Source organism: Micromesistius poutassou (genome assembly GCF_964030765.1).
Source record: "Micromesistius poutassou genome assembly, chromosome: 22".
Classification (NCBI taxonomy): domain Eukaryota; kingdom Metazoa; phylum Chordata; class Actinopteri; order Gadiformes; family Gadidae; genus Micromesistius; species Micromesistius poutassou.
Window position 1 is genome coordinate 8,468,073 of NC_140292.1, and position 24,324 is coordinate 8,492,396.

At 43.9% G+C, this 24,324-nt stretch overlaps 3 protein-coding genes across 4 annotated transcripts; all 3 read left to right on the plus strand.

The window, feature by feature from the left end:
- The first annotated feature begins 732 nt into the window (after positions 1-732).
- Positions 733-14,344, plus strand: dgcr2 (DiGeorge syndrome critical region gene 2). 2 transcript variants are annotated; one of them, XM_084486899.1, is made up of 11 exons: positions 733-1,090; positions 4,033-4,065; positions 4,941-5,063; positions 7,347-7,433; positions 7,896-8,109; positions 8,775-8,851; positions 9,066-9,251; positions 9,894-10,097; positions 10,669-10,821; positions 11,156-11,392; positions 11,835-14,344. In XM_084486899.1, exons 1-11 carry the CDS (start codon positions 1,009-1,011, stop codon positions 12,083-12,085), a joined length of 1,647 nt encoding a protein of 548 aa, XP_084343025.1. In that variant the 5' UTR covers positions 733-1,008; the 3' UTR covers positions 12,086-14,344. The 2 variants fall into 2 exon arrangements, with proteins under 2 accessions (XP_084343025.1, XP_084343026.1); XM_084486900.1 differs by lacking the exon at positions 4,033-4,065.
- A 1,559-nt stretch (positions 14,345-15,903) lies between these two features.
- On the plus strand, positions 15,904-18,296 carry car15 (carbonic anhydrase 15; the record flags this gene model as incomplete). The annotated part of the gene is made up of 9 exons (XM_084486421.1): positions 15,904-15,955; positions 16,140-16,172; positions 16,600-16,776; positions 17,103-17,248; positions 17,338-17,430; positions 17,526-17,592; positions 17,698-17,858; positions 17,985-18,135; positions 18,265-18,296. 9 exons carry the CDS (start codon positions 15,904-15,906, stop codon positions 18,294-18,296), a joined length of 912 nt encoding a protein of 303 aa, XP_084342547.1.
- A 1,956-nt stretch (positions 18,297-20,252) lies between these two features.
- Positions 20,253-22,984, plus strand: snrpd3l (small nuclear ribonucleoprotein D3 polypeptide, like). The gene is made up of 4 exons (XM_084486307.1): positions 20,253-20,354; positions 20,873-21,008; positions 22,357-22,549; positions 22,754-22,984. Exons 2-4 carry the CDS (start codon positions 20,883-20,885, stop codon positions 22,816-22,818), a joined length of 384 nt encoding a protein of 127 aa, XP_084342433.1. The 5' UTR covers positions 20,253-20,354; positions 20,873-20,882; the 3' UTR covers positions 22,819-22,984.
- The last annotated feature ends 1,340 nt before the right edge of the window (positions 22,985-24,324 follow it).

Here is a 24,324-nt window from a genome sequence, read left to right on the forward strand (position 1 = left end):
AAAGACATTTCATTGATGTTTTTCAAAATATGCAATTATTCATATGGAAACGTTACACCTTGTGTGAATAATAAAGTTTTTTTGTTTTAGTTATCTACAATGTGACCTAATTTTAAGTATTTCAGGATATGTATGAGTGCATATTAGAGCACCTTTATCCACAAACGTTTAATTAGTTGTAAAAGCTTTGCTTTACAATACATGGTGACTTCAAATACTGTGCATATACCATTATAACAGGCCTTCAGCCAATAGTTAGAACGATTCGGGGGTCACGCTCATGTGTGTAGAATGATGCACTTAGTTTATTATTTATTCCATAAATTTGAGTTTATGGAAGTCTTTGGATGGCATGTATGAGAATACTGTTGTACCCCTGAAACCCACGAAAACATTTATGAAGGTTTCAAACTCAATATTTGAACCGCTAGTTTCAGGGAGGGATTTATCTCTTAGTGTTTATATGTGATTTCTACGTGCCTCAGCAAATCCTCCTTTTAAAAATGGCCAGCAAAAACATTTACATGACTCACTCGTGGGTGTAAACGCAAGGCCGACAGACCCAGATTTTATGTAACGCTCATACACCACATCCCCAATGGAAATGCATTCCCCTATGCATTCCCTGAATCACAGCGATTGTGTGCGATGAACTCCGCCCAGGCCTCCCCCAGATGACTCGCTCTGCTGCGCGTTGGGCTCCTCGACGTCGGGTTGTTGTGATGGGAGGACGCCGCCATCTTGGTTCAGTAGGGAGGACGGTAGGCGTACACTAGCAAGCTAGCCATAGCCGCCTCTGTAGATTAACTTTAATCTACGAGTGTCTGTTGAGCGTGTTGCAGGAAGACCCGACTACATCGCATTGCTGCTTTAACGGACCTCAAATGGATACACGGTCATTAATTGTATTATTATTTGGGCGCTAACAGGTTGAAGGTGGGCGGCCACTGTGCGGATCTTTCGGGTGTTTTATTTCTGAGTAGACGAGCTACTATGAATGGAGGATAAATGTTGCCGAAGGCTGACAGCAGCTGTTTCGTCTTCTTCTCTCTTCTCTTCGCCCTCGCGCAAACGGATCCACCGAAGACAGGTAATTTAACGCCTAACGCACACGCTGGCTTTCACGTGCTTGACGTCAACATGCACGAAAAGGGAAAACGAACTGCGGCTCAGCGGTGTGCATGAGGAGCGCGGCCTCCTCCGGAGAGCAGCGGACTCGAGGTTCTCCTCATGCCGCGGTGTGCGTCTGCAGAGCAGGGCGCGTGTTGCCAAGACTGTACCAAAGGTTAAAGATGGTGCTTTTGTTATGATGCATATGAGCTGTGTATTGACATGCATCATACAGCTATGTCTGCATGATAATATCAGTTGTCAGAAAATAAAACATGCAATAATAGAAAATAATTTATGATGGAAATATGAGGTATTATCTAGATGTGTGAAGCCTCGGAAGAAAGACAGAGATTGGACAACCATATCACGCTTACAAAAAATCCTAGATCATCTAGAAACAAAAAGATAAGCACGTGATGTTATTCCTTTGGCTTAAAAGCAAATATGCATACATGCCAGAAGATCAAGCTGTCCGTATAATGACTACATGTTGTGTCTTGAATGTCAGTAAAAGTGCTTATTTGGGCAAGGTAGCAGCAGTTTACCAATCCAAAATCACCTGTCTTTTAAAGCACACGATAGTCAAACAATCTCATGTAGTTTCACAGTGCACATATTTCAAGACCCAAGAAGGGGTTACTGATGAAACAGGCAAGCATCTCCATCCCATGGGGTTGCAAGCGACGTTAATACTCCCCACGGCTCCTGCTTTTGCATGCTCATGGGTTTATCTACCTATTTAAAGCACATGTTTAGGGCAGGACCTTCAGTTCAATAATCATATGGACGGTTATCCCCAATATCCGGGGATCACCCAGAGGGGTTACATGCTCAGCTGATGGATGGTATCTGGCTGACCTCTGCATGCTGTTGCAGCTGTGTGTCGTACTTTACAATCTCTCTTTATTGCCCTGCGGGATACAAATGTTGAGGGCCGGAACTAATGATTGTTTTCATTGTCGTTTCATCCGTCCTCTTTTAAGCCATTAATCCCTCGGTGTAGAACAGGGGATAAATAATGGTGATCGGATGATAACATGACTGGACCCCAGCGTGAAAATATGGTAGTTATATAGGAGGCAGCCTTTCAGATTCTATCATTTCTGAAGTTTTGTTTGGGGTTTACCTTTGAGCATTTGTAGACCAAAAGCCAATAACTTTGACATTGGATTGATATGCCAACTCGTTTGGTCAATAACAAAGTAATATGGTGTTATATCATGTCCCCTAGCAAAGTTGAAGGGGATGCACCACAGTAGGTCAGGGCAAAACACCAAATGTCCTTGTTTTTCAGTTTAATTTCAATTCGTGACGCAATGAGGGTGTGTAGCAATAGAATTACAACACATCTTTGTTTTCTACAACATGGAGATGCTTTGCGACCGTCAAAGGAGATTCAGACGACACAAGAATAGCTAGAGGCATTGTCTTGTTACCATGACTGCTCTTCTGTTTGTAGTATGAACACAATAAAAACTTGATGGACAGACATGGTTCACCAGAAAGAACAGCTACTTTACCAATGCGGTTGTTGAGCTGTCATAGTCATCAGCAGATGATTTATGATCCTGGTGCAGATCTATTGGAAAGACTACCGTGACCGTCTCTCTTTGTGCCTGCATTAACTGATGGATGGATGCTGTTGCATACTTCATGAGTCCATTACGCAAGGCTTTGATCAATACCCTTGAGGTCCTGGAAACAAACCAGTTGATGTATTTTTCAGAACATTTGCAGAATAGCCATGTACCCAAACATTGTACAGAGTGCCCACCATACTTTGTCAACTTTGGATGCATGTATTGATCTAATTCAGAACATGGGCAAACATAGCAAAGAATTTTTGATGCGTTCACTGTAGTAGAGAGGTAGTGGTCTGTACTAAAAACTTCAAATAGACTTGTATCTTTATGCTATGAATAGAAGATGATGTTTAATTCCCTGCAGGACGGCTGGAAGCATTGCCCTGTGTTTCAGAGGTTTTTCCTGTTTCCATTCGACATGTTGTGTGTCATATATTCCCCAACAACTACAAAACAAACATGGCAGTTGGCTGTCAGTTAACCTGAAAATGACTAAGGAGTTAATTAACTCAATCACTTTTTAATGTTCAGCTTTAGGAGCGATGCTGCGGGCTCTGCTAAAAACTTGCTAAACAAGCATTTTTTTCTGATGACATTACATTGTGACTTTGCACATATAACGTATCACTTTCCCCAAAAGCACATAATGTCAATGCCTAGTTGTATACATTTTCACATGCAGTGTTGGGTTATGTACCTTTTCATACAGAAGTTACAAATGTAGAATCTACAAAGCTAAAATCATCCATCATCATCCATCTAATTAGTTTCCAGGACTCGAGCTGGACATCTCCTATAAATGAGGCCTTATCCTACCATCAGTCCTTTCACAAACCATATCTTGCACCATAATGAAGTTAAACACCACCCCTTGCTGAATTTAACATAATTTGGTCATGTCAAACTGTATAAGCCTCATGGATCAACAACAGCTAGGCGTATACCGCTAGATAAAGTGGGTAGTGTTGTCCAAGTTCTGCTGTACTCTTGGCGCATCCAAGCTAGCATAGTTTAGGTCAACCAGGCTGCTGAAACAACAACCATTACCCTTAAATAGTTTTGGCTGGTTTTAAAAACACAGAAGAAGCAGGAATTCTGAAACAAAGACATGGGTGTTGAAGGCAGGCCCATTTTGTTAAATGGGGTGGTAAAAAAACAACAGGATTTCCACACTGTTAAATAAAAACAAGACAGTCAGTGGGGGACTCAGACAAGCTCCTTGCCTTTTTATGGTTTGCTTCAATACAGATTAGTGTATAAATAAGCACCACTGAAGGTGAACAGATTTAAATAAAGGATGGTAGCATTCTATTTATTTTAATTTGATTTGTTTCAGGTCCGCAGCTTGCTGTAGCCAGATTATTGGCAGGTAAGCTGTGCATATGTAATACTAAAGTAGAAGTTGGTTGCCTTTGCTGCCTCATTTGAATAAATTAATTATAATATATTAATATGCAAAAGTCCATCTTGACTATTGTACGTAACAGGCTAGCTGTTTGTCAACACCATTAAGTGGCGATCTAAAACAGTGCTGAATAATAACGGTTTGAATCAAGCAAGAATTTAATTGTGTGAAGTTGTGCAACTGAAATTAATTAATCTTTCCCCGATGTTTGAGACAAGCATCTGGGAAAATAAATCCCTGTTACAGTCTAACAAGGAATTAATTTCAGATTTCAAAACAAACAATAACTTCATAGCAACATGATATATAATATAACATTTTATTTGGACTTGCTTGATCAGTGGTTTGATCCCATGTTACCAGCCTGCTGCGGGAGACTGCTGCAGTAATATGTCTCATGTGAACCCCCCATGTTGTTGAACCACTGGCCCACTTATGAACCCCCTGTTACTAAGGGATACGTTAACACGTGGTCAAGAGAGGGGCTATATAGGTCTAGGGGACGCCATGACCATTACTGTTGCCATGGCAACACAGTGGTAAATTAATAACACACTAGTCCTCTGATCCCCGACTCACAATTCGTCAACATAATGAGCAAGTATATTATGCACTAAAATATATATTTCGAAATGGATAACATTGTGTGCCGGTTTTGGTTTACATCACATCATTCATGAGTTTAGTGTCTCTACTTCTTTGAATGGGAATGCAACCAACTATCCAATATCCATAACCACATCCCACACAAAAACAAACATACACACGCACTAGCTGGTGTTTTTAATCTTGCCTCAGACTAGGGGATTGTCTGTAACGCTTGTGTGCCTGTGTTTCAGAGCATCGCTGCAACGCGGGCCAGTTTGCCTGTCGCAGTGGGAAGACTCAATGCATCCCGCTGGACTGGCAGTGCGATGGCTGGACCGCCTGTGACGACAAGAGCGATGAGCTGGATTGTCACCGTGAGTCACTATTTTGATACGTCCATTTTGCCGTCAGAATCATCTTCTGCATACCTTCCAACGGTCATGTTTTTGTTTTTAAAATAGGTCAATTCGAGGCTAACTATGTTGACCTCTGGAAAATGATGTAAGGAGAAATGGAATGGACCATGTTTATTGAATATTAATATTATGCTCAAGGGTTCAATGCAGGAAAATCCTGATGCTGACTGCCTCACTATTGCATGCTTGTACTTGTAGGACTATGTAGGTAAATCGAATCTATGTTGTTGTGATCATGTGATTAAGCCATCATAAGGGGAAGGGTAGTCGAGTGCCTAGGGTGACTCGGCAGACAAAGGTTCTAGGTTCAATCCCTGCTGTTCTTATTCTACCTGTGATAGTCCTTGTGAGCAAAATACCAAAATCCGCTCCTTTAAATGCCTCAGTCTCTGTATTCACTTAGGGTGATCACTATAAGTGATGCAAAGCTCCACATTCCTCATCCCTCAAATGGTTGGTCAGGGTTAAAATAACCAGGAAGGAGCAAAAGGCACAGATAATTCAGACACCAGCTGCCTGTCTCTGTGGGGGAGGGTATTTATGTCTCCAAATAGATGGATAGATAGCAGTGTTAAGCTGTTGACGGAAATCCCATTGTTTGTTTGTTTCCCTGTCTTAAACCCAGCCTGCCATAGCATTATCGTCTGAACGAGGAAATAGTGCAGGATTGAGCCCAGCATGTAAGCTTCAGGCTGTAGCTGCTGTCTATGTGTTCGTGTACACTCTGACTGTTTTTTATTCTGCTCTCTACTGTCATTTCAACTGAAAGATGAACAGATGAACAGAAGTGTCATTCAATCATAACATTATTAATATGCAGAGGGCGATGACTAACTGTGGACACAAGGCCACCAAACCATCATTCTATTTACAAGACTGCTGCCATTTTAGAAGTATAGGAGCATAGGAATGTTATTGGTAGTTATGGTGTTTTGGTCATGTATAGTAATTAATCGTGACAGGATTTGTCATCACATGATGACAACATTGTTGTTGTTTGTTCATTGTTGTGTTTAGAAACTGCCACAGCGTTTCTCAAGTAAGCCGTGGTAAGAAAACGTTTTGATTAGACTAGTTTATGGTAAATTTACGGTTTTATTTAGTCGATTTCACAGTACTACAACCCTGTTGAGTACTTTGAATATGGTGGAGTATTTTTGTATTTAGAAATTGTTAGAGCGCTCTGCTCAACTACCTCAGCTGGACGCCTGGTACCGCCATCGCTAAGAGCAAGCAAAGGTCGAACAAAAAAGTCACATCTCTGTTTTGGCACCGCAATGGTGGAATGAGCTCCCTGCCGATGTCAGGACCGCAGAGTCGCTCACCAGCTTCAGCGAGAGACTCAAGACTTAATCAGAGGTCACCTGGACTCTGCATAGCCTCCCCCCTGCCCCTTCTCCTCCCTTACTTTCCTAAAAACACCCCGATGTGCACTAATTGTATTTTGTACATCCTGGGACTTAAAAATAGTACCTAGCATTGTGTAGCATCTTATCCTAGCTACTTTGTTGTATACAGGGAATGGGTGGACCTAGCAATTGTAAGTACTTGGCACTTGTTTCTATGAACATCCTTACTGTACCGACAGCGAGATATTGTTTCTCTTTCTTCTGACAAATGTACTTATTGTAAGTCGCTTTGGATAAAAGCGTCTGCTAAATACCCTTAATGTAAATGTTCATTTGATTAATTGTTAATACATTTATGTGATTTAATTTATATATATATATATATATATATAAAGCTGTTGCTACATAATAATAATAATACGGTTTAAAACCTGTTTTTACCATTTAGAAGCAACACATTTTGATGCAATGTGAAAGCAGCACGTTACTGTGAATGTCGCAATGTGTAAGATTAAGCCCCACCCAGTCAGTAGGCGTATCAAACTCACCGACAGTGTTCTGTCCACTCTAACTGGATGTGTGACATGAACTACCCTAGCTCTGTTGGTGGTGTGAGTGGGACGGGTTTTGGGAGCGTCAATAGTGAGATTCTTGTAAACAAAGAGAAAGGCCAGCATTTGTTATTTGTAGAATATATCAGTTGGAGATTGGGATTTTATTGATGACATCAAATAGAATAACAACTTTTTACTGCTTGTTATACAATACCGAACCAATTGCGTTGAAATATCACCTCAAAAACACACTTCCTAGGTTGGAATTGTATACGGCCCAATTAATCTACCCATCCCAATATACACCTTGTTTTAACACAAGTAACCTTCTCCCCCAGCGATAAAGGAGGAGCGGTTTGGCTTCGGCAGCAGCGTGGACCAGGTGGAGGATGTCATGGGCGTGGCCCAGCCGGCGCGCTTCAACAGTAAGAGTTACCGTCCGCTCTCTCACACATCAGGACCCTGGTGAAGCTGCTGTAGGGACCGTTGGACAGCGGGAGAGAGAGAGAGCAGAGAACGGCAGGATTTTGTAGAGACACAACCCCATTAAAGCCGCCTCCTTCCAGATGTTTCTTGGCCATTAAGAAGTGTTGCATTTCACACACCTGTGAGGGACCGCTTCCCTGAATCGTGGTTCGGGTCAGGGGAGAGATGCCCTGAAGGGTCAGAAATAAGACGAGAGCAGAGGCAGGCGCGGTCGACCTGAAGCTGATATTATCCCAGCACATTTCACTCACTCATAGCTGACGAATTGCTTATCCATTTCTTAACAAATCACCACTCCAATTATACCTCTTGAATCTTGGCTACAGCACCTTTTTAAAGCCTTCAACCCCTTAGACTCGCTTTTATTAACTTTCTTCATCCAAAAATACGCCTTTCTGCAGAGAAGTGCCCTAGCGGTTGGCACCACTACGAGAAGACGGCCAGCTGCTACAAGGTGTTCCTGCGAAAGGAGAACTACTGGCAGGCCGTGGACACCTGCCAGAAGGTCAACGGCTCGCTGGCCACCTTCGTCACCGACGAGGAGCTGCAGTTCATCCTCAAGATCGACGTGGAGTTTGACGACAAGGTCTGCGAGCAGACCAGAGATCAGTGCAAGTGAGTGTTGTGAAAAAAGGTTGAGTTTGCAGTCTCGTGTTTGTGTTTCATTTCTGCCTTTTGTGTGAATACTTGCAGAAGTGAGTAGTTGGGTTCATAAGGAACCGTTTACTGGTTCAAAGTTTGAATGTCCCCGGCAACAACAATAGCTACCATTTGAGTCGAGTTACATAAGACATGTTGACGTTGAACAGAAATCATGTGAAAACAAGAATGTGTGACATGGATTATGGGATGTTTAGGTTTCGTTTAGCGCATAGTAGGTTCTTGTAGGGAAGCCATCAAGCGGAAACCTGTTAATGTTCTCAAGGGCTACCATCCCCCCACCCCAGGTCCGCATGACCTGGGGGGACCCCCAACGACCTGCCCTAGCTCTGCATGTATCCAGACCCCAGGCCCCTCTGGACCTGCCCCAGGTCTGCATGTATATCCAGACCCCTCTGGACCTGCTCCAGGTCTGCATGTATATCCAGACCCCAGGCCCCTCTGGACCTGCCCCAGGTCTGCATGTATCCAAAACCCAGGCTAGGGATTTGGCACCTCACTGGCCCCTGTACTCCCATCTAGTGGTGCGCACGAGAACCACAACTCATCTGCATATTTTAGATCAAACAATTAATATATTAGTGTTTTACTGAAACGTGGATCTAACTTTTCTTTCGTAGGTTTTGGGTCGGCTACCAGTATGTTATCACCACTCAAAACCACTCCCTGGTTGGGCACTGGGAAGTGGCCTATAAAGGTAAACCTTTTAAAGAAAATCCAAATCGGCTCTGACTGGCTGACCTTAACAACAATGACAAAGATCTACATTTACATTATTCATTTATTCATGTTATTCAACATGCAGACGTGTCGTTTAGCATCTACTGTCCTCCTCTCGGCCCGGCCGGCTCCCTGTTGCCCCCCAGTTGTGCTGACCACCGCGGGTGGTGCGGGTGTGTTTCCCTCCCCAGGGCTGATGCAGGCCTTCCTGCCCCCCGACAGCCTGCCCAGCTTCTCCCAGGAGGGCGCGCCCAAGCAGGACAACGTGTTCTGCGGCCAGCTGCAACGCTTCCAGAGCAAGAGCATGAACGAGCGGGGCCTGCACAGCTGGAACGCCGAGAACTGCTACAAGAAGTTCCCCTTCCTGTGCAAGAGAAGTACGTCGTGCACCGATTGGTGGACTCGGGGAGGTTTACGTAGCGTTCTGCTTCCTGGCAGAACCCCCAATGCAAAAGGGATACTGGGGATACTGGGAATGGGTGCTGTGATGGAAAAATCGACATGTTTCATTTTATAACTTAGGCCTTGTTCTTTCCTTCGCGTATTATCTTGCCATCCTGCCTTTCCCCAGAGTCGACTATTCATTGACCTTTGTGCTTGATTCAGCCACCTCACAAGTGAGCGATGTCGTCAAAATGTTATCCCATGTGCTCTGGTCAGCTGTCCCACCTTCCTCCTTAGAATCAATGCCCTTGTGCTGTGGTCAGCGGTCCCACCTTCCCTTCTCTATGGACCTACCCTCCTTAGAGTCAACCAATAGTGTTAACCTTCCGTGTCCACCTAGATGTGTGCTGGATAGGTGAGCAACGTTTGCTACAGTCCACTGGGTAGGCTGGTAGACTGATCTATCCAGCATACATCATACATCAAACTCACACCTGGGGGTATAATATGTCACCTTTAAATATATCCAACATTTCAGCTATAACATTTCAAGTATTTGACAATGGCCACACAAAAATATTAACATTACAAAGAATCAGAAAATAAATTCCTTCTTGTCCTCTCCCCGGCCACAGGGCAGACGTGCGTGGACATCAAGGACAACGTGGTGAATGAGGGCTACTACTTCACGCCCAAGGGCGACGACCCGTGCCTGAGCTGCACGTGTCACGACGGCGAGCCGGAGATGTGCGTGGCGGCGCTGTGCGAGCGGCCGCAGAGCTGCCAGAACTTCCGCAAGGACCCCAAGGAGTGCTGCAAGTTCACGTGCCTAGACCCAGGTATGGCACACACACACACACACCGCATTGGGTAGCACACCAGGTATACTGCACAATGCTGACTACTAGTGGACGGTTCAGGCACTGCACACACCTCACTGCTGGTGGACGGGTCAGTGCTGAACCTTTGGTGATATGGCGTTTTACATTTTTATGTAGCCGACTTTTGATTATGCGGTGGCATTAGTATAAGCTAGATTCTGTTGGGATATTTCAATTTTTTCTTGCATCTCTATCTTTTTTTCTTCCTTTTATATATTGTTGTGTACTAGGTTCTGTTAATGTATCTGTCTTTTTGTATATTCGATTTGTATTTATTTGTTCTTTTTTTTTGTAAGACCTTACACACCTTGTGCTATGAATTGATTGAGTGGTAATCAGCATTTTATTTTTAAGTTCTTTCAAACTACCAGTCCACTATTTGATGCTCCTTCTCATAACAACGGTGACAAAGCGTATGATGTTATTACGATTATACAGCCCAGTTGTAATTCAGAATATAGTTCACCTGTGACTGTTTACAGGGTTAAAATGCATCATTGCTTCACCCTGTCCTCTCTTGCGGTCCCAGACGGCAGTAGTCTGTTTGACTCCATGGCCAGTGGCATGAGGCTCATCGTCAGCTGCATCTCCTCCTTCCTCATCCTCTCCCTGCTGCTCTTCATGGTGCACCGGCTCCGCCAGCGCCGCCGCGAACGCATCGAGACTCTCATCGGAGGAAACCGTAAGGAACCTCGGACACTTCAGGGGTTTGGCGTCCCGTAGTGAAGCCTTTCAGCATGTACGCCCCGAGAACTACATAATATGGATTCACCTTTTCCGCTACTTTTGAGCCATTGTTACTTATTTTACGATAGTAAATCGGAAAGCATATAAATAATAAGAGAGGGGCACAGCGACACACATTTTTCGTACATTTCTGTCGTAAAAAAAAACGTAACTTTAATTAATAAGTTATAAAAAATATCGTAGTACAATGACAAAATGATCCACAAATGTCGCGGGGTCGTAGGCGGGGTTGAATGTCTGACGGCGGGCTCTCTCCTCGTCTGCCCCAGTGCACCACTTCAACCTGGGCCGCCGCGTGCCCGGCTTCGACTGCGGCCCGGACGCCTTCGGCACGGGGCTCACGCCGCTGCACCTGTCGGACGACGGCGAGGGCGGCGCTTTCCATTTCCAGGATCCCCCGCCCCCCTACGCCGCCTACAAGTACCCGGACCTCCACCACCCGGATGACCCCCCGCCCCCCTACGAGGCCTCCATCGACCCCGACAGCCTGCTCTACATGGAGCTCGGTAAGGACGGCTGGTGGGGGAGCTCTGGTCCAGGAGGGGCCAGTGGCGCCGAGGCTCTGGGTTCCAGACCCCCGATGACCGCGGTCGACCTGAGCTGTAGGCAGTCTTGAGCAGGATGCCCCCCCCTAAACCCTTACCTGCTCCTTGTGCCATCTAAAAGAAATGATCACAAATTTGCTTTGGATTAAACCAAGTGTTAAATGGCCATTCGTGAAGCATGATTTGGGTTTTTAGAAAACATTTTACCACTCATTCCACATTCTCTCCACTCTTTCTCTCCTCAGGCAAGATTGATTTAAAGAGAATTCGAAAATGGCTTTCGGTTGAATTAGTTAGACACTCATTCTTACAAATATATATACATGTATCTTTTGAGCTAATCTCTATCTCTTCGTTTTTCCCCGCTCCTGTCCCGTCCTGCTCACCTCCATCCCCCCTCCAGTGCGCAACGCTGTCCCCGTGGTGGCTCGGCAGCCCAACACCATGGCCCGCTGTCTGCAGGTGGCCATCCCCCAGGTCCCCCCGGCCCCGCCGCAGCAGGCCCTGGGGCCCCCCGCCGGCCACCGGGAGGACTCCATCGACAGCAACACGCTCCTGGTGGGGCCCGACACGCCCACCGACGGCCACGCCCCCTCCCACACCACCGTGGCCGTGGACTGCGGCGCCGGCCTGTCCCTCAGCACGGTGGTGTGAGGCGGGCGCCGGCGGCCGTACCCTGGACTGGCCGGCAGGGGGAGCCAGCGAGCCGGCTCAGTGCGAAAGCAGACTGGCCTGGTCTAATATTTAGGCGAGGGGTCAACGGCAACAAAGATGATGAAGAAAAAAAGAATGGAGTTTGTACAGTCGGTGGGTGAGGTTCGAACAAAAACTATTATTTCAGGTGTAGGAGAGTCATAATGCAGTCGCAGTTTTCATTCGTGGTGGTTTGTGAGGAGCCGCCGGTGTGTGGGTCCTCTCTAACCGGGACCCCGTCATCCAGAAGAGGATCCCAAGAAGACGTTTTTTTTCTTTCTTTCTTTCTTGTGCAGTCCAGAAGATGCTGCAGTTGCTGTGTGTGCGAGCTTCGACTCCTGAATTTCTACCGGACGAAGCTTTTGCAATGTGAGATTTAGAGATTTAGGCGCCATGTTAAGAACTGTTGATATCAAGTTCCCCCCCCCCCCCCCCCTTCCCTTTTCAGTTCTGTGCCTGTCGACTTTATGTTCCGCTCGTTGGTCAGAAACTGACACACGGTGAAAGAATGAAGGAGGAAGAGTCGGGTCCTGCGGGTGTTTCTCTCTTCTCTGCCTCTTTGTCTCCCAACGCTGTGAAAGTAGACATGTTTGGAGTCTTGGCCTGCGGACCGGACATCGGCCCCTGCTCCTGCTCCTTTAGTGTCCCGCCACTGTTTAACACATCCCTGATTGCTACCTGATGAGAAGTAGAAAAGCATTTCCACATACAGCGAGAGGTCATCCAGGTTTATAAGTGTGCATTTGGAGTCAGGGGGGGAGGGGGGTAATACGTGAGTTTTGTAGTCGCGAGCGGATGTTTTTGTACCTCTTGAGAAACTGGGTACAGTTGGCTTTAGCTGCGTCCACAGTGTTTATCAAAAAATGTTGATATGTCAATCTTTTTTCGGAATATAGCTTATTTTTCTTTGCACTCATACCGTCACTACAATACTACTACTACATTTTGGCCAACAAGTTTGCTGAACAAAGGATGTGTAAGCCACCACCAAAAACAGAACAATTATTGTCTTGTTTAAAAAATTTTGTATGTGGTTTTCATGTATATTATTTTTAAGCGGTACATCTTAGTTTTTTTTTTGCAAGTTTACTTAGGCTGCCTAATGGTCATGGGTATATGTTGAATATTGTACCTGATTACCTAATACCTGATATTGTAGTTCTGTTAAGCATTGGTGGCTATGTTATCTCTCCTGGTCATATTATTTCTGCTTATTATTTAAACAAAAATAAGAAAGAAATGCTGAAAAAAACCGAAGTGGACATGATCTACATTGGAATGCCCCTTTTAATGCTGTGTTATCACAATGCATTAATTGAACAGGTGAATTTATATTTTCTAGGCCCCCGATGCTTTGCAGTTGTGTTTTTATACTCCTGTTGCCGAACGGCACTAAGGCCCGGCCCGTTAATACAAAAAACGCAAAAGCACAAAAACAAAATCGCCTCTCTGAGGTTTGTCATTCAGCAGCCAAATTCAGGGATTTCATGGCCTGGCCATAGACAGAATACATAACCACCAGCAACGCTATGCCTTTCTAAACGTGGCTTGCCATTCTGTGTGCGTGTATTTCTGAGGCCCCTAAGAGACAGAGAGAAAAGAGTGCCTGTGTTTGGGTGTGACACTCTCATTTCTGAATGTATGCTCATCTTGTTGCGTCTTTTCTGTTCGTCTTATAAGTTTATTTAAAATATGTTTTGGCATCGACAATCCACAGAGGATTATCAGTGAGCTTCATGAATTGTGGAAGGGGTTGCATGTGTGTACAGGAGAAGGTGTATTGTTTCAGATTGGGTCTTTCAGGGGCTTATGTTCTATATGGAGCATGTGATTATCTTAAGGCATGCTGGGGGATTTTTCTTTTGAAAGCATTGTAAGTAAAACTCATCTAGGTTAAATCATGAATCAAGATGTTTGCCCATGGTTTATTGTTTGTGTGCAGTCCAATCGCACCCCCTCCCCCCAAAAAACAACTAAACGGTATTCACACTAGTTTTATTTTCATTAGTTTTCCTGTGATAGGCTATGGTGGTGTCAGAAGTACCTGATTTGATTTGAAACGCTTTATGTACGGTTCCTCCAATGATACATCCTAACTGTCCTTCCTTTCAAAGCTTTTAAACGGCAAAGTGTTCAATGCGTGGGGTGTGGGGGGGGGGAGGAGATTGGTCTTGGTCTTGTACTTTTCCTGAGGTCGATGTACATCTAATCAAATGCCAAATAAATTGCACCATGAAGGACAACTTTCTGTGTGGCCGGGACTTCAATTGACTCAACCTGCGGAGGTGAGACCCTGGCGTGCCCTGGCGTGTCTCTCCTCTCGCCGTATCTAGTGGCCCCAAGGTGCACCACCCGTGGAGGAAGTCCCTCAGTCAGCCAGCGACCAAGTGTCCCAGGGATTAACCTGGGGAGCAGGAACCCCCCCCCCCTCTGTTTGGGGTCTCCGTCGTGTTCGATCACTTCCAGCTACAACAATAGACAGATTGAAGTTATTTATAGCCGGCCGATATACCTTACTCTGACTCGTGACCCGGGGAACCCTGCTACCCTGCTGGGAACAATAGTTCCTTAATAATAGCGGGGCTCTGTGCGTGCCGCGTGTGTGCCGCTGACAGAATCGACTCATTCATGGCTCCGAGGCAGGCAGTAAACAGGCTCGGCCGCTGCCCTGTGTCCCAGTGTTATTTTACAGTGAAGATTAATTATCAAATTAAACAGGGCATTATTGCAGATGTAGGCCAACTTTAATTTAGTGGAGGGGAAGTTCCCCAGTGAATCGATAGGTTTTATGACCAGGCCCGAGCTACCTGTTCTGCACAGTCATCATGTTTGTGCCACATTCTTGACCACTCTTTCTCGCCCGCCAGTAAAGCCAGATTGATTTAAAGAGAAATCTATCCTGGCTTTCATTGAGCCACGGGTGGATGGGTTTAATTAGTTAGACCCTCATACTTACAAATATCTTCATATATACTTGTAAGAATGATACATATTTTGAGCTTAACCTATAGCTGCAGTGATGAAATGATATAGTGATCCATGTAGTGCTGTAGGCCGCAAAGCATATGTAACTCACCTGAGTTACATTAGTGTGCGGCCTGCTTGCATCATGAATGCCAAAATTCCTCTTCTAAAATGAGGAGCTTGTCTTTTATGTACTACTTAAGCATGTTCCACACATCCTCTAAGTAAATGATGAAACCATTTATTTTATCACATTGAATACCACTTACAACACCATTTCTCTTTTAAAAAGTAACAGAAAAAAAAACGAAAAAATGAGGATAGAGGAGTAACTCTGTTTGAATCAATCACAATATACTTCCATTCATGAAACCCCAAAATGTCACACGTCACAAATGGTAAAACAATACATGAATAATCCTTCCTAGTTTGGATTGGACTTATTTGAATACACTGTGCTGCAGAACATCTGACTTCTCAAGGGAGATGAATGGCTGCTCGAGTAGCCTGCTGCACAGGATGGGGGCATCCGTAATGAGTTAGTGTTAGGGTGGGTGTGGGTGTGTGTGTCTGTAATGGGGGGGGGGGGGGGGGGCGTATTCTTGGCATCAATGGGTCTGTTGAAGAGACGAGACACTTGCCCGTCAGTGACACACTCCACTGATCAGACGGATCCGAATCCTCAACGTTTTTTACCCTTGGTTCCTATTTAAGGCTGTGAGTTTAGACGGAGCTCACAGACAGGTGCTTAGATGGGGCTCACAGACCCTCCTAGTGTGACACGTCTAAGGGTTGATGAGCCAAGGACACCTAAGATGATTGTGACCATAGCCGTGCTAATGATTCTGATTGGCTATTCCGACTCGGGTAAGAATCGTTCCTTATCGTCACAGGTATCCCAAAAACCATATTCAACTTCTTGTCTTTCTGTAAAAAGAATATTCCATGTTGGTCATTGTTTCTGTTACACATAAACATAGATTCCTGAAGAAATCAAAAAGTTCTTTCATCACAATCAACTAATTTAATCTTCAATCCTTCTTGTTTATAGTAGAGGAATATTGTTACGATGAAGGCCATTGTGGTGAGTCTTTTTCTTCTGTTTAACTAAATTACAAGAAACAAGAGCTTTAAAAGTCCCAAATGCAAATAGTATTACTATATTCAACATCCAAATTATAGCAGAAATGAAGACCGAGCTGTTAAAATGACTGAGCTGTTAATAAGACCTAAGCTGTTAATAAGACCTCACCTTATTAAGACTGTACTGTTATTAAGGCTGAGCTGCTATTAAGACAGTTCTGTTGTCTGGACTGAGCTGGTATTAAGACAGTTCTGTGGTTAAGACCCCATATTATTAAGACTGAGCTGTTATTTAGACAGTTCTGTGGTGAAGACCTCATGTTACTAAGCCTGTGCTGTTATTGAGACTGAGCTTCTATTAAGACAGAGCCGTTATTCAGACAGTCCTGTTGTTAAGACTGAGCTGTTCTTGTGGTTCTCGTGGTTAGATCCGTACGCATGGGGAGACCTGTTCCCTTCTTGTCACCCGCTTCTGGAAACGCATCACTCTCCGATCAACCTGGACTCTCAGATGACCAGGAGCTACTCACTGGGAGAATTCCTCCTGGAAGGGTTCGATGTAGCCCAGCCTGGTCAGTGGAGGCTGAATAACGATGGACACTCTGGTAGGTACTAGTCCCATGTAGTCTCTATACACCATTGACTTGAATTGTGTATTTTTGTGTAATTGGGCTGTGTTGTGTGTGTGTGTGTGTGTGTGTGTGTGTGTGCGTGCATGTGCGCACATGTCTCTCTGCATGTGTGTGCATGCTTATTTGTGTGTGTATATCATGCTTCTGTGTGTGCATGCCTGTGCGTGTTTGTGTGCATCTATGTGTGTGGGTCTGTGTGTGTGTATACGTTTATATCATGCTTCTTTTTTGTTTGCATGCCTGTGTGTGTGTGTGTGTGTCTGTGTGTATATCTTGTGTACACGTGTCGGCCCCCCCAGTGGTGTTGGATGTGGGCGGGGGCCTGTCTGTGAGCGGCGGGGGTCTCCCTGGGGTGTACCACACCATTCAGCTGCACTTCCACTGGGGTAGCCCCTCCAGCAACGGATCTGAACACATGGTGGACGGACACAGATACCCTATGGAGGTACGGCACACTGCAACGCTCCCGGCGGAGAGACGCTGTCCTCCTGTGCGACGTGGCGAATGACCCGCTCACTCCTTTTGGCTTTCTAGATGCACATCGTCAACATGAAGTCCACCCACCCCAACGTGTCGGTGGCTTTGGGAGACCCCACCGGCCTGGCGGTTCTCGGAGTCTTCGTTGATGTGAGCTGAAATGCGTTGACTCTGTGAAGGTGATCTATTGAGGCTATTACTTTTTTTGATGCTGTAATTGTGCTGGTTTATGTTTTGTTCACCAGGTGGCGTATGCAGACCATGAGCAATTTGGACATATTGCCAAAAAACTGTCATCGGTTGCTTACAAAGGTTCGAAAAAAAAACGAAATTCGTGCACTCTCTCTCTCTCTCTCTCTCTCTCTTTGTACGTTGCATATGATGTCTTCTGAACTCGGGTCTGTATCCTCGTCTTAGGTCAAACCACTTCAATCAAACCCTTTCCGCTGATTGGCCTTTTGCCTCAGCAACACATGAGCCAGTACTACCGTTACCATGGTAGCCTCACCACACCTCCATGTTCTCAAGCAGTGGTTTGGACTCTCTTTGAGGTGCCCATCCAAATCTCCTGGTCCCAGGTAGGTCCACCACACCTCAACTTCATCGTGGTCCCCTGATGGATTTAGCAATTGCATGCATTTTTCTCTGCTATTCACTCGCTCTTGGATTGTATGTAATGCGTTAGCGACTCTGTTTCCATTCAGCTGGAGCGGTTGAACTCCGGGATCTATGCCAGTGAGGAGGATGAAGCTGACGCCACGCCTCTCTACAACAACTTTCGACATGTGCACCCCACTTATAGTCGCACGGTGTACGCGTCCCTCGATGCTAAGCTGCTTAATAGCAAAGCAAACGGTCTCTTCCATCCTACTTTTTCAATTATTATATTCATGATAACTTTACTGAACAGATAACTGAGAGTCTAGATCATCCAGCTAGGGTTTTATTTTTTTAATTTGTCTTGCTTGAGTGTTGTAAATACAGGTTATGTTCTCAACGGAGCCAAATGGTGTTAGCCTAAGTTTTTATTAGTAAAGGGGACATATTATACCACCAGGTGTGATTAGCCATTACAAGCCGTTTTGAAAATGTGCCGCTTCTGACATCACAGATGGGCGTGTCCACATAGATGTGTGCTGGATAGATCACATTTTCAAAACGGCTTGTAATGGCTAATCACACTCACACCTGGTGGTATAATATGTCCCCTTTAAAAAGTATTGTATTTATCATGTATTCCTATCTGCTTGGTTTAATGAAACAAACTAGAAGTCAATAGTAACAGTCAGTATTTTCTAAATCCTACAGTGTCAAATGAGCTGAAGGATTTGAATCTAACGGCCCTGACTCTGGAGAGAGCCTCCTGGACTTAGTGACGACGCCATCAAGGCATAAATGCTCGTACAGACAGAGGATTATGTAAAATGCTGTGAAGAAGAGTACTGTGATATAAGGAGTACTGTAATAGTGCTTTCATTTATCAGGAGAAATGATAATGAGTCATTATAATGTATATTATAAATGTATTTTAAACGTCTGTCCTAAAAATTACATGAAAGGGACTTCTTGATCTCACTACAAGTCAAAATCTGTTCAATCACAAGGTGACTATTTTATATACACTACTATTGAGCTATTCATTCAGTTGCAGAAAGATGACACTGGTTTAAGTATAATGGAAACACAGTGCAGTGGTTACCTTTCATAGCGTAGACTTTGTGTCATTAGCTGTCATAAGATGTATAATGCGATGCCACCCTCCGCTTCCTCTACTCGTAGTCACACCATTCTCCTCCTGTTACCGACTCGTGGTTGAGGCAGAATGCAAATAGAGAAGCTACTGTGTCACGGGATTTGTGTATTGTCTGAGTTGGATGAGTTTGTTGAGGATGATGTCACTCACGTGACTGTCGTGTGTGTTAAGTAGATAATAGAAAAAAAAGGAAAAGTAGACAATATACAGCCTTTCTTTCATTGAAATCAAAAATAAAATAGTCTTTCAATTTGGTGTTCCAACATTTCTACTTGTTTAAGTTGTTCTATTTGAATATTATAGGCCTAAAGGATATATTCACAACCTTAAATTGTAAAAAGCAACCACCACCAGGCTAAAGGGATTGTGCATAGAAATGCATCATGGGATATTTTTTGGAGATACACAGCCATTTTGAGAGTAAAAACTTAAATTAACATACATATACCTTAACCTAGGCTAATGAAAACATTGTTTTGCCACGTCTGAAATGAGAAATTATGTGGCTGATTCTTATGTTGTTCTGTTTCTAAACACAACAATGTCTTCCCATGATGACAAATAATTAAACGATTAATTACTAAACAATGATAATAACACCATTACCACCAGCAAAATAACATTCCAATGACATGCTCCCAAGATTCTGTTAAGACTGAGCTGTTCGACTGTGTGTTGACTGGAAGGCTTTGATGTGGCCAGCCTGGTCAGTGGAGGCTGAATAACGATGGATACTCTGGTGAGTAGACCTACTAGTCTAATCACACCATCGTCTCTAGTCACCATCTGACTTGAATTGTGTTTTTAGTATTTTTGTTTAATTGGGGTGTGTTGTGTGTGTGCGCGCATGTGTGGAGCTGTTATGTTGGGATTTAGTGCCACCTATTGGGCAAATCGCGTATGATTTGGACTAGAGGCGTTGGTGTTCCTCATAGATATATCTATGTTCCTCATGGGGAACTAATTGTGTACATAGTATACCTACACTCGTCAGCTGAGTAGCTGTTGCTCTTATCCAGAATAAAATACATTGAAACTAGAATAGCTTCACCTATATCATAGTTTTGGCGTCGATTTTCTGTATACATTGTAATACCAATTTATATTATGTTTGCATTGTTTATCAATGGCCGCAACTTTTAAAAACTACAAGTCCCAAGTAGCCAGCTCGGTGTGTCACCCGGAAGTGGTTACATTCGTCGGGCATTCTGGGAAGGCGGAAAAAGCTCAAAAGCGTTTGTGAAATCGACGTCTGCACGTTGCCGCAGTGTAGACGACTTCACCGAAAAACAAAGAAAACGCTTCCAAATACGTAAAACAGGTATGTGTTATGTTTATTTGTGTGATTGTATATATTATAAATTGTCTTCTAACTATTTTTCTTATCAAGGGTAGATATTTACGTGGTTCAGCTATCATTCATTCTGGAGGTGTAGCCGAGTAGCTCAGTGTCGCTAACGTTTCACTACAAGATGCAAATGAATTAAATTATTAACTCTTCCACATGATAAGCACCCGTATCTAGTAGTACGTCTTTGTGCCCTGTTCGTATATCGGTGTCCGTGCATATATACATATATTTAGAAAGAATACGAACTAGTGTAGTTTGTGTAGCCTACGTCGTACTGTGTTTTCACTATATGCTGGCCTAACCCGTCATCTATCCAGCTGAAATAAACCATTCTGTGATCAAGCTGCAGCACTGAACATGAAGACGTATCTAAGGATTTAACTTTAATATTGGTTACGTTCAAGCTCGCCACTGAAATGGGCTCATTTAAGTAAAAAGCAAAGGAAATCTAACAAAGTAACCCATGTATTTTGATTTTCCCCCCACAGGACCGACAACATGTCTATCGGCGTGCCCATCAAGGTTCTCCATGAAGCGGAGGGACACATCGTGACCTGTGAGACGAACACTGGGGAGGTGTACAGGGGCAAGCTCATTGAAGCCGAAGACAACATGAACTGCCAAGTACGTTATATACATCTGCATTGTGTTGCTCAATATATTGGTTGTATTATTCTACCAAGGCTGACCCGTACCAAATTGAGCCATCCTTTCAAACTGTTCATGGTTGCTTCCCATCAAGTCACCTCTGATGGTATGCGATGTTTGACAAAGTTGGAATGAAAAGCATCCCACAACCCAAATGATGGATGTGGGTGGGGTTAATTCTATAAGAATCATAATTTCAAATGATGTGGACTCAATATGGTGGCTGTCTTAACATTACATAGTGGTGGAGGTTAATGTTTTGCTTTTTTGTGCTTTATTTAAAGTTCTATAGATGTGCTTATAATGTAGGGGATATTACAACATGCTGATGCATGGTATTGATTTAGCATCTTTTCAAGACCCATACTTGAGACCATACACTTAGAATATAGGTATGTTTTCTTTCTTTAGCCCTCTATCACAAGTACCCACTCGAAGGTAATTTTCATCAGCCCCAAAGCATCTAAAGGAGAGGGAATACCTCTGAATCCAAGGGAGGAAACCAGGGAAAAGAGCCCTCCTTCCAGGGACGTCTAGGAGTGCAATAGTTGTTGTTCAGGTAGACTTGTAATGTATCATAAAACAGAATCAAAAGCAATGTTTTTAATCAAACTAAATCGGGCAAGCTTATTGTTTTTCGACTACTATTGACTGACTCTAGATGTGATGATGCAGGTCATCGTTAAAGTGAAATAGTTGTAGCTTTAAAATTGAATGTGTGAAGCTATTATCTACATTTCTGTTTGACATGCTGATGCTTAATTATAGCTTTCCCATGAATTCCATTTCACCCTATACCTGGTGAATATAAAATAAGTTAGTCTCTTGGGCGCGCCCCGGTGGAGCACTGGGCTAAGGCGCATATCATATATTATGCACAGTCCTAATCGCAGAGACCCAGGATCGAATCCGACCTGGGTCATTTACTGCATGTATTCCCCTCTGTCTTCCACACTTTCCTCTCTGTCTCTCTCTATAATAAAGCTGAAAAATGCAAAAAATAAATCTTAAAAAAATAATAATAAGTTACTCTACTGCGGTGTAAAGGATGCATTGTAACTTTACATGTAGTCATTGCAGTGGAGTATAACATGGTCGTACACCATATGTAGCGGCACTATTTGATACATTTGTTTTTCAGTGTTTTATGGAATGATTTTTGTAAGTATGGCCAAAACTCCAGGACCTTTACTGCTAAAACATTTATTTTATTCTAATGATGTTGGGTTACTTTTGTCATTGGCTAATTGTTTAAGTGGAAAATTAACATTGCATTCATTATTATTCCCTCATTCTAATAACATGACCTTTATCTCCCACTCAGATGTCCAACATCACTGTGACTTACCGTGATGGGAGAGTAGCCCAGCTGGAGCAGGTCTACATCCGTGGCAGCAAGATCCGCTTCCTCATCCTACCAGACATGTTAAAGAATGCTCCTATGTTAAAGAGCATGAAGAACAAGAACCAGGGATCAGGGGCCGGGAGGGGCAAGGCAGCCATTCTCAAAGCTCAAGGTGTGTGTGGCTGCTTCTACTGTGGTTTGTCTTGTTCTGACCGAAATGGATGTGTTGTAGAAGTGGAGTGCCACAGACTGTCCAGTATTTGGATCTCTGCTTTCGATAGTCAGACCACATGGATGGTGTATTATTGGGGTTTGATTTCATGTCAGTGTTTGCTTATTGCACATATTCATGTGCTAATGCTTATTTTCTGTACAGTGGCGGCCAGAGGTCGGGGTCGTGGAGGAATGGGAAGAGGCAACATCTTCCAGAAAAGGCGATAACTGCTGCAGCGGTCAACTGAGGATTTTTGCATTGTACAGACGTTTCTTTTGTTGTCCTTCGACGTTGGAAACAATTGTCATACTTTTGGTTTTTCTTTGTCAATGTAACAACGTGCTTTGCAGATTTCTGCATTTTTCTTTTTTTAAATAAAACTTTTAACTTGTACACTTTTTTTTTCTTCATTAAAACATCCCCAGATATTTCATTTCTGTCATGCAGGTACCTCCCCAGGGATTAAAAATGAGTGACTGTATCAGGGACATGCTCTGTTTGCAGTAGTCAATCACAACCAGCAAACTGATCAATATCAAAAAGTTATTTGCAATGATAAACAGTTGTCATGATATCCAGAACTTCAGTTTCAGAGTCCCAATCAGGCTGGATTAGGACCCCCCCCCCCGCCCCAGGGGGCTATTGACCCATATAGAAGCCTCCTCACTAGCCCACCTATCTCTCCAATAAAACTATTTAATTCATGGTGCTTGTCTAATTATCAAGATCCAGAGGATTGGTCAAGATTTGTCATTTCTGCGGTGCACAAGTTTTATTTCTCACAGTGGATCAAGAATTGCATACCAAAAACACTTAAATTGGCCAAAAATGACCTTAAAGTAAATTCGAACGTTCGACCGAATCAATTCTGTGCCACACGGGGGCGTCGACACGACATTTGTCACCCCCGAAACTGCCTCAGGCCTTTCGTTCTATTCCGAAACCAAAGGGGACTTTCCGAGATTGACTCGTCCAATGCTATTTCTGTTCAGAATTTAGTTGTGGAATTGGTTTTAAAAGCGGCGTGCCGTGACTCCATCGCTACCAGGGCGCGTCTGCGCTGATTGGTCCATCAGCACAGCGCTGGCGGTCTCCCTCCTCATGAACCAGCAGCCTGCTAGCTAGTAAGCTACAGCACCATCGATACAGCCTCGCTTGGAAAATTCTTAAGATCTACTGTGGGTCTACGAAAAGGTACCCTTTCGATCTTCCTTACATCTAATGGCTCCTCGATCTGTAATGCATGACAGTTACTTGCACAGTTAGTCTTGTGGATGATTTTCTGAATCCTCATCCCCATCCCGACCACATCTGTGTGCTGCTGACATCTGGCAGCCTGCTAGCCCCTCGCTGTCAGAGGTCTCTGGTCCCCTGACCGATCACTAGGATGTGTTAACCTGGACAAATATGACGTTTGATCTCTCACGACGCTGACAGAAGTCGTGTGAAGACGTATTACCTCTAGCCTAATGTGTTTTAAAGGTCATGTTCTACGGCGATATAAAATATAATTTTGGATACCTTTACAAAGTTGAAGCGAATAGTTATACGATCCGTCTTTTGAATATAGGAGGCTGTGGTATGAAATACACATTTAACCCAGTGTAACGGAACGTTTGGTTCCGTCGTTGCAGTGGTTTATCGGATTAGTTAATAATGTAAATGATTTGTAGGAAATGAGTTTCGTTTGCCTAAAAGGGAAGCGAGTCCATCTGACTGAATATGGAACAGCT